The sequence below is a fragment of the Giraffa tippelskirchi genome, chromosome 6, assembly GCF_054371585.1.
Source record: "Giraffa tippelskirchi isolate mGirTip1 chromosome 6, T2T-mGirTip1v1.2.pri, whole genome shotgun sequence".
NCBI classification, from domain to species: domain Eukaryota; kingdom Metazoa; phylum Chordata; class Mammalia; order Artiodactyla; family Giraffidae; genus Giraffa; species Giraffa tippelskirchi.
In genome coordinates this window covers 157,607,820-157,617,500 of record NC_137280.1, presented here as the reverse complement: position 1 = coordinate 157,617,500, position 9,681 = coordinate 157,607,820, and the positions used below count along the sequence as shown (strand labels likewise).

Here is a 9,681-nt window from a genome sequence, read left to right as displayed (position 1 = left end):
ATATATACATTTAATCCCAAAGTGATCTATACCTTCATTTATTTACTAAGCAAACCTTTATGGAAGTTTTTCTTCCCCCCACATTGCCTTCTATATACCATGCACTCTACTATACTGTAGAAGTTTAAGACTGAACAGGCTATCCTTGCCCTAGTTAGGACGGATGGCCATACACATTGCTACTATGGATTTTGCAGGGGTGGAGCTTCCATAGTGTAAGGGAAGAAAGTCGTTTCTACAATTCAGATAACCAGTTGTTTGCTTAATCTGTTTTAGCATTGTATTTTATGCCGTTTATATGCTAATTTTTCAGTGGTAAGATTTTTCTTGTATCAATAGAGAAGGATGAAGGATCCTAAGGTCTAAATTAGAGTTTATTTCATCTTAGAAGTTTAGTTATGATTTCAGATAAGCAGGTGAAAGTGAAATTATAGTACCTTGAAAGTTGAAAGTGTTAGTTGCTCAGTCTTGTCCAACTCTTTGGAACCCCTTGGACTGTAGCCCACCAGGCTCCTCTGTCCATGGAATTCTCCAGGCAAGACTACTAGAGTGAGTTGCCATTCCCTTCTCCAGGGGGTCTTCCCAATCCAGGGATTGAACCCCAGTCTCCTGCATTGTAGGCAGATTCTTTACCATCTGAGCCACCAGGGAAGCCCCGATAGGCCCTTGGGCTCATTACAAATTAAATACACTTTCGTTGCGTTCTCAGGGACTAGAGACATTTGGGTATTTTTTTTCCTTTGAGAAAATGCTTTCAAATCTTTTTTAACTTCTGACTTCCTTTCCAACTTTTGGGATACATGAAAATTTCTTTTATGTTGATTACTGATTTCAAAAGGGGGAAGCCTTTGTGCTGCTGTTATATTTTGAATGATGTTTTAAGGTAATTACTTATGGAATATTCTGTTGTTGGTTTGGGTTTCTTCTTTTTCATTGGATTTCGAGCTTTACTTCACATCTCCTAGTTTGACTTCTTAGTTAATGAAGAGAAACAAAAAAATACGGCAGAAGTGTGAAAAGAAAAAGGAAAAAAGTAATTGTGATTTTGAATTACTGAAAAATAGAAAAATAGAAATGTATTAGCTGTTAAGGGAGTTACTGATTTCCATATTTAAAATCGATTCCCACACTGGATGAAGAAGATATAATAGCAAAAGTAGTTATCAAGAGTTTGTAATATAAATAATTTTGATAGTTTAAAAGACATATAGCAACAAAATTTCTTTAAAAATTGCCCTTCTAAATTTTGTAACTTTATTTCACCTAAGAGAAAAATTAACAGTTTTTATTACATTCATGCTTGAAAGATTACTTTGCCTGGAGAATCTGTTCACTTGAGCTCTTATTAATTATAGATCAAGTTCAAGTATATAAAACCTCAGAGTGGCTAAAAATATAAATATAGAAATACTATCATTGGTTCCAGGAAAAGAGTTAACTGGGCTTTGTGTCCACTTAAGGAATACTATTGGGTTGGCCAAAAGGTTCGTTTGGGTTTTTCATAAGATGTCCCAAACGAACCTTTTGGCCAACACTGTATTAACACTTTTGATTTGGACTTAATGCAGAAAAGATGTAATAGATTTGTAAAGCATGGGGTGATATTCTTACTGGTTATCAGGAATACCTGTTTGTCTCAAGAAGAGCAATGATAGTTAACATGGACTTGATAACAAGAGGAGAGAGAATCCTTACTAGAGTCTGCTACTCCCTGACTTTATTCATGACTTGTCTGTCCCTGTGACTCAGATTCCTCACCTGTAAAGTGAAGTTAGACTGATAGGGTTTAAATATTAAACACTTAACATCTTAATAGTATTGCTACTATTATTTTCATATCATTTTCCTCTTAACATTTTATGGAAGTTAAATAAATTAACTTGAGCATTAAGCATTTTTAACCTAGTACAAGTTGTAGTAGATTCTTAAGACTGTAAGAGATAGCGATTATAGTTTTAGTAGAGTTCAAAGTATTGTTTATTTAGCAGTTTTCAAGTAAATTTATTTAAAAATTCACCTTGATGAAGAAATGAACATGAAGAAAAATAATTTATGATGTAATATTTTCTCAAGATGTGTGCAATAGATTAAAACATTTTTTCCCTCTCTTTTCCAGTTATTTATCAGAAAGTCTGATGCTCAAAGAGAACAGAACTTCCTTATCACAGTTACTAGATATAATGAAAAGTAAGTAAAACAGAACGCTTTGTAAAATGTTCTTCTATCACAGAGCTACTTTCTAAATAAATAACTTACTGGTATTTTAAGTTGAGATTACAAGTTATTGTTTAGATTTACTTATTATTGTATCATGAAGGTGAAGAACAAATAGAAGGTACATGAAGTAGTTTTTACACAGAACTTTTTAGGAAAGTGAAAAATATTAATGAGATTCACAAAGGGTTGAGATTCAGAACAGGGTCCTTTTAAAGTGTACGCAAATATCATGAGCACTAAAAAAGGTCTTAGAGAACTAGAGGCTAATTAAATTTGAAACTTCTATTTTGTAGATAAATTAGCTTTAATTAGTTAATGTGTGTCATTTGCTAGTCACTTCCTTACCTGATATTACAAAAGCCATGATTCTTAAAGGGGTGAATTTTTTTTTTCTCCTGTCTATGAACATTCTTGGTTGTTAAACTTTGAGGGTGGGGGTGTTTGTGGCTGCTCCCAACATCTAGTATGTGGAGGTAAGGGTGCTGCTGGACATTTTAGAATTCACAGTATAACCCCTTGGGAGGCTGAAAAATGGCTCCTCAGAGATAGCCATGTCATAATGCCTGGAAACTGAAATGTTGTTGCTTTATATGGCAAAAAAAAGTGCTTGCAGATGTGATCAAGTTAAGGACATTATCTTGGATTATCCAGATAGAGCCTAAATGTAATCACAAGTGTCCCTATTAGAGGAAGGCAGAGGAGGTATGACAGAGAAGGCAACGTGAAGACAGAATAGAGAGATTTGAAGATGCTGGCCCTAAACATCGGAGTAATGTGGCCACAAGCTGAGGGACGCCGCCAGCCACCAGACGCGGGAACAGAAGCCCCCAGAGAGAGCACAGCCCTGCCCTTGAATGTGTTTTGGCCCAGTGAAACTGATTTCAGGCTCTTGGGCTTTAGAACTGTGGGGGAATCCAACCTTGTGGTTTTAATAAACCTTACTAAGTTTGTGGTAATTTTTAATAGCAGCCTTAGGAAACTAACACAGCACCTCATGACAAAGAATCATCTAGCCTGAACTGCTGTCAGTAGTATCGATGCTGTCTTGAGGGTTTGGGTTTTTGTTGTTTTTTTTTCCTTTTACTGTTGAAAAATATAGTTGGTTAGTTTCAGGTCTAGGCCAAAGTGATTCGGGTGTGTGTGTGTGTGTGTGTTCTTTTCTATTATACGTTATTAAAAGATACTGAATATAGTTCCCTTAGCTGTACGTTAGGTTGAGTTAGAGCCTCCACCTAACTTACTGGCTAGGTTAGCCAGTCGTCTCCATTTTCATTCTTGCCCGTGTCACACTGCATGCTGAGGGCTGCTGGGCTGTTCTTTAGGGTTAAAAATCAGCGTGTTTCCTAACCGTTTCTGCCTGTTGTCCTTGCTAATGAAATCTGTGATTTAAATACTGAAATATGAGATTGCAGATCTTAATCTTGGATGAGCGAGTATTTACAGGATTTATGTTTCAAAAGTCAAGATGCTTCAGACTGCATGAGTCCTTCGCTTGAAACGCTCTTGAGGGCTTCCCTCTGAGAAAAACAAACTTGTGATTTAAGAATCATAAAACTGTAGGTTTTCAGTTTTACCACTAGAGGGTTCACTTCCAAAGCTAATTGTGATTTGGCCATAGACATCAGGATCAGGGAATTTAGTAGCTAGGAGAGATCTTAAAGGTAACTCACTGTGCTGTGTGTATAGGTGACAGTTTTGTTAGTGATTCTCTCAGTAGCTTTATTTTACTCCCCTTGTTTTACTATAAGAATAGCTCTTGTTAAGACACTGAGAGTTTTAATGATATTAGGGTATCTTACTCATAGTTTTTCACACAAAGATACTGTCCTAGGTTGTTGTCAGAAGTATTTAGTTGAAAACACTGATTTGCATTATGAAATGAGTCACTGATTTGGAGCACATGGCTGACTAATCATAAGCCCTGGATCTCTCATTCCCCTAATCTTGCGATTTATGTTCCTTGGTTTATTGTAGTTGAATTAAATATAGACTAGGTAGAGGATGTTTCTGTGATTTTAAAGTCACTGCGTTTTTTAGCTTAATGAGGACATTTTTGTTTTCTTGGTGATACTTCATTGTCTAAGTTTTACATTTTGTTAAAGCAAAGGATGGCTGACATGTTACTAAGCATCCTACCTTCATTACCTATTAGGTAATAACAGCTTTCTTTGTAAATAAGTATACTCTCAGCCCGCCATCGGTAGGATAGAATGTTGTGAATATGGTTGGTGGCAGGGGACAAAGCATGTTTACTAAATTATGTAGGGCTTTTTTAAAAGCCTGTAAAACTTGAGCAAAAAGTAACCATGGTCAAGATTGGAAAAAAATACTGACTAGTAGAGCGAGTTTGTCTTTTTGCTGTATATGATAGGGGGTAAGCAGCAGATGGCTATAACTTGAACTAGAAGTATGGTGGTCCTTGGATTTTAATGTGCAACAATATTAATACTAAGAATAAGCACATTTCAGGAGTGTTTTTGGTTCCCAAAACTAGATGGGAAATTATTTAACTGCCTTATGGGAACAGGGCTTTTTTATTATCTGGTTTAAACCCTTTTATTAATCTCCACACAGGCATGAGGAACTTGGTAAAAAAATATGAACCGCCCAGACCTGAAGAAGTGGCCGCTCTGAAACAGAAGCTGGAGCGGTGTCACTCTGCTGAGCTTGCGCTTAACGTAGTCACGTAAGTAGACACGAGGCTGCCATTCAAGAACAGGTAGGGCTGTTACTGTGTCCAGCTAACCTTTAAAGTAAATTATTTCACTGGTAAGTTGTGTTCATGTGGGGAAAACTGACTTACCCCCAAATCTGATTTTCTTTTGAGTGGAGATTTCTAATAGGACTGAACACGACATAATAAATTATTTTGAGTTTGGGTTTCAGTAGTATATTCTGCTTCTGCTCTGACTAACGTGTCCTTCAGCTTGCAGGCCCTGTTCCGTTCTGTTACTCCTTGTGGGATCCACGGGGCAGAGTCTTCCTAGGGAATTCCTGAACCTCTTCTTGCCCTTTTACTCTTCGGGTTCTTTGTGGTCTGGTTATCTCCTCTGAAGAATAAGTACACTATTCTAGATTTAACATCTATTAGCTAGAGTAGAGAAACTTGGCATATTTTGTCTGTGGTAATTTTATGCTGGACACAGAACCAATAGGCAAATGTGCTGTTCAGTGGCTTCTTGCAGCCACAAGGAACACCATAATGCTGCTTTATTGATTTGTAGGCTAAATGTGGAAATCACTGTATTTGGGCTCTTTATGCTTTGCAATTTGAAATATCTACTTAAACCTTTCAGGTGTTTAAACAGTTGAAGATCTGGGTAGGGTAATAGGAATGGTGAAACTTCTGTTCCATGGACTGCAGTCTGTAAAGTTTACTGGGAATTAGCTTTGGCATCTTAACACTCCAGATGCATTTGAAATGTTTTTGATCTCTATAATTATATCATCTCTACACTATCGGGTAATATGTAAGCCAGCACAGCATTAAGGCCTTCAGATCAGGTACACATGACTCAAATTCTTTAACTAAAATTATAGTAGGGGACTATTCAAGGACTTACAAAGTGTGCAAGATATGAGACTCTTATTATATTTGTAGCTGTAACTGCAAAACATGGCTTAGCATAGAACTTAAAATTGGTAAATTTCACTCCTGGGTTTCCGTGGTGACTAGAAGGAAGGAATGGCTACAGAGAAGTAAGAAAAATGTCAACTGATGAAAAGCATTGCAGCACTGATTGATAATCTTTTCACGATGATTTTGACATGGGCTTCGACCAGGGGTTGCCAAACTATAGCCCATACGCCAAATCTGGGCCAGTACCTGTTTATAGAAAGTTTTCTTGGGGCATAGGTACACCCACTAGTTTGCATTATTGTCTATGGCTATTTTCACACAGTAACAGAGTTGGATAGTTGTGATGGAAACTGCATGGCCTACATGCCTAAAATACTTATAGTCTGGCCTTTTTAAAGAAAATTTTGTCAACCTCCGAATTAGACCATTGAAGTGTTACTCTTAACTCTTCTAGCTGCATAATGGACTGTATTCAAAAATTCTTAATTGCTAGAATTTACATCTTATTCCAGATGACCATCTGCTTTGCACTGTGTCAGTCAAATCTTGTGTAAATAGGAGTACTTAAGTAGTGCTTCTCAAACTGTCTGGAAAGGACTGTTGGTTTTATTTCTAGCCCATTACAGATGTTTATACTTCATAAAATGTTACCAATTACTAAAAAAAGAAAACACATAAAGATAAGCTTAAATTTTATTAGATTTAACAGTCATAAATTATTCTCTCAAATTGCTATAAAGTTTCTAAACATACACTCAGTTTCTGTACTTATTGCACACTGGAAATTGTTCGTGGACCAGCAACATCGGTCCATGGACCCACACTTACAAGCATTGCTTTGGGATAAAATATTTTTCCTTGGTCTTTAAGATTTTTATCTTTTTTCAGTATACAAGTAATATATTATCATTATTAAAGCCAGTTAATACAGGTAAACCAAAGTTCTCTTTGACCAAACCCCAGTTCCAGTTGTGACCTGAGAGGTATTTACCTCCGCCAAGCTTTTCTCTATGTATGTGTAGAAGAAATATTTTTCCACTGTTTTCATATAAATTGTACAACATTTAATACTGTCAGTCTTTAACTGTTGCCAGTCTGGGTAAAAGAGTATCTTTTAGTTTTCATTTCCCCTATTACTTTGAGGCATTGATATTTCTGTGTTTCACAATCATTTGCATGTCCTCTGTGTTGCATAATTACAAGCCCTACTCAAGTTCCCGGTGTCATTTTCCTGTAGCTTTTATATGTATCATAGAGAGATTTTCTTCCATTGTTTCTTTCACTCTGTGATGTAGGCAACATGTCTTTTGCTTTACACTCTTTAACATCTGAACACCTTTTCTTATCCTAAATTATTATTTTGCCTTTCCTTCAGCTGTAAAAACCATTTACAAGTATTTGTGCCTGGTCTGAGGTAGAAATCTCATAATATTTAAATTTTTGTTCAAATAAGTAACCCATTGTACCAGCCATTTAAAAATCTCTTGATTTTCTGTCATTTTAAATACTCATTTATTACAGATTAAATCCCTGTATATACTTTGTTTTTTGCCTGTCTGCTCTGGTCGTTGATCTCTGTGATTCTTTGCTGATACAGTCAGCCCTCTGGATGCAGAGCACCACTGAACCATTGCCATTTTATATAAGGGACTTGAGCATGTGAGGATTTTGGTATTCTGGGGATTCCTGGAACCAGTCCCCCGCAGATATCAAGGGACAACTGTGCCACACTTTTAATTACCATGGTTTAGGTGTATATTTTGATGTTGAGAAGGACAAGGTACCTGTTGCTTTGTTCTTTTTCAGATTCTTTTGCTAATCTTTCCTGTGTCAGTGTTTTGACTTGATAAGCTCCATGAAAAGTATTGCTTTTGGATTGTAACTAGAATTGCATTGAATTCAAAGAGTAATTTGAGAGTTTTCCTATCTGAATTTTTCACCTCTTTCCATTTATCTAGGCTTTGCTCTTCAGTAAATATATCTCATAGCCTTGCTAACTTATTCTGTTGCCCATATTAGATTGCTTATTGATGACTGCTTAATTGCAGGAAGAAGAGAAAAGGTTACGAAGATGATGATTATGTTTCAAAGAAATCCAAACATGAGGAGGTATGTTCTCCAAAGGTAAAATGTAAATTACTGTTGTATATTCTGGTACAACCATAATGTTAAGCTTTTATTGTTCTAGAGCACAAGCATTATAGAGAGAGGTACTAGAAAGCTTTCTTTTGTATCCTTTATTAACCCTTGGCCATTATTGGAGGAATTTTTCTCACTTCTGTCTTGGTCTGTTCTGAAGTAGTATAATAGTTACTTGATGAAGAATCCTTCCTAAGATTAGAAGGTAGGTAGTAGATATACTTCCTGATCTTCAAGGATTCTTCTCCTACCCTTCTTCAAGGATTCTTCTCCTACCCTTAAGAAAATTGTACATGTCAAGTCAGATAAAAATGAATAATCAGACCCAGAACGTCAATAAACTGTAACATTTATTCCTGTCACTAGGCTAACCTGGTAAGACCACACCATATTATTATAAGGTTAAACTGCTACAAATTTTCCTGATTTATTTACCTTATAATCAGCATAGCAAAAGAACATTTTCCTGAAGAGAGGCAAGAAGGTAAACAATACTGGTTATGCTTCAGTATACTGTTATCCTTATGACATTTTCTTTCCTTCTTAGGAAGAATGGACTGACGATGACCTGGTAGATTCTCTCTAGCCATTTGAAACTGATTTGTCAATGCTGATGAAGCATGTCTGGCATTTAACTTTATTTGTGAAAGCATCAGAATAATGTTAAACTTTTCTATTTATGTTATTTAAAATTTTTTCCTTTCAGGGTAGCTTTATGTGAAATAAAACATCTTCAAAGGAGCCAGAGTAACACCAGGTTTGGGTAACCTTACCCCATCATGACTTATATCAAATTAAAGCTATAATTTGCCAATATTGTTTTATATAAAGTGTCATAATCTAACATCCCTTTATTAAACAGACACCATAAAAAAACAAACTTAGTAGTTTCACAGGTGCTGAGGAATGTTGGTTGTTATAGCATTTAATTATTTAACTGTGATCTTAGTTTCTAGAGTTGGAACCAAATTATGATGGTCAGTTTTTTTTTTTTTGCTAGAAAATGGGGTTGAAGAAATTCTTAGAAACTCGACTGTCCTGAATCTAAATTTTCCAGACACACCTCTCCTCAGTGTCATGCATCCCAGGATACACTTTCCCATAAAGTGTAGGGACCATTTAATTACATTTCAATATTGAAAGTAAAATTTACTATATGCATATTAATAATTTTTTTGTATTTTAGGCTTGAGCTTTTTGGTTTTAGTTTCCTTCTCATTGACAAATGAGAGGAATACAATCCACAAAGTATGATCTTGTAAAGGTCAAGGGGGAGAAGCCAAAACTGACGATCCTCCAGTCCAGTCCAGTCCAGGTGAAGTAGCAGTGCTGCCAGGCTCTAGACAGGAAGGCAAACTGTCCACAGTTAAGTAGCTTGTTTCTCTTTTAGGTCACTAAAGTTTGGCATCAGAGCAAGGTCCGCATTTATCTCTGAAGATTTTCCTACCAAGCCCCTTAAAAAAAAAAAACGTTCAGAGGTTTTATTTCATGACTGACCAGCTAAGTGACTCGAAGTCCTACAAAGGTAAATAACAAAAGTTTTTTACTCCAGTTTTAAGAGAGAAGTATGTCATTAAAATATGAAAAGCAGGGTGTTTTTCTTGACATTTGTGTTTTGTTTTGTTTTGAATAAATAAAAGGCAGGAGGAGGAGGAGTTGAGATCAGGAAAGGGCAGATAGGTTAGTATGGTTAAAACTGAGGTGTGAGTAGAGGGAGAGAACCAAATTGCCAAGCACTCAAATCT

General features: G+C 36.1%; 2 protein-coding genes across 43 annotated transcripts in view; one reads left to right on the top strand and one right to left on the bottom strand.

The window, feature by feature from the left end:
• CCNH (cyclin H) overlaps positions 1–9,681 on the top strand; it is a 375,519-nt gene that overhangs the window by 352,396 nt on the left and 13,442 nt on the right. For 13 of the 29 annotated variants that reach the window (XM_081503969.1, XM_081503978.1, XM_081503976.1 and 10 more), the window contains 4 exons: positions 2,117–2,187; positions 4,792–4,903; positions 7,846–7,906; positions 8,643–8,750. In XM_081503969.1, coding sequence (XP_081360095.1) covers positions 2,117–2,187; positions 4,792–4,903; positions 7,846–7,906; positions 8,643–8,657 — 259 coding nt within the window. In that variant the 3' untranslated portion in view covers positions 8,658–8,750. Of the gene's footprint in view, positions 1–2,116; positions 2,188–4,791; positions 4,904–7,845; positions 9,462–9,681 lie in introns of those variants that run through there. The other 16 variants (XM_081503963.1, XM_081503959.1, XM_081503965.1 and 13 more) reach the window with 7 other exon arrangements.
• Positions 6,479–9,681, bottom strand: part of RASA1 (RAS p21 protein activator 1) — a 112,266-nt gene continuing 109,063 nt past the window's right edge. For 8 of the 14 annotated variants that reach the window (XM_081503936.1, XM_081503950.1, XM_081503942.1 and 5 more), the window contains one exon: positions 6,479–9,390. Coding sequence is in view for 4 of the 14 variants with exons in the window: in XM_081503950.1 (XP_081360076.1) it covers positions 9,331–9,390 (60 nt within the window). In the remaining 10 variants the exon portion in view is untranslated. The remainder of the gene's footprint in view (positions 9,391–9,681) is intronic. The other 6 variants (XR_014057575.1, XR_014057581.1, XR_014057572.1 and 3 more) reach the window with 3 other exon arrangements.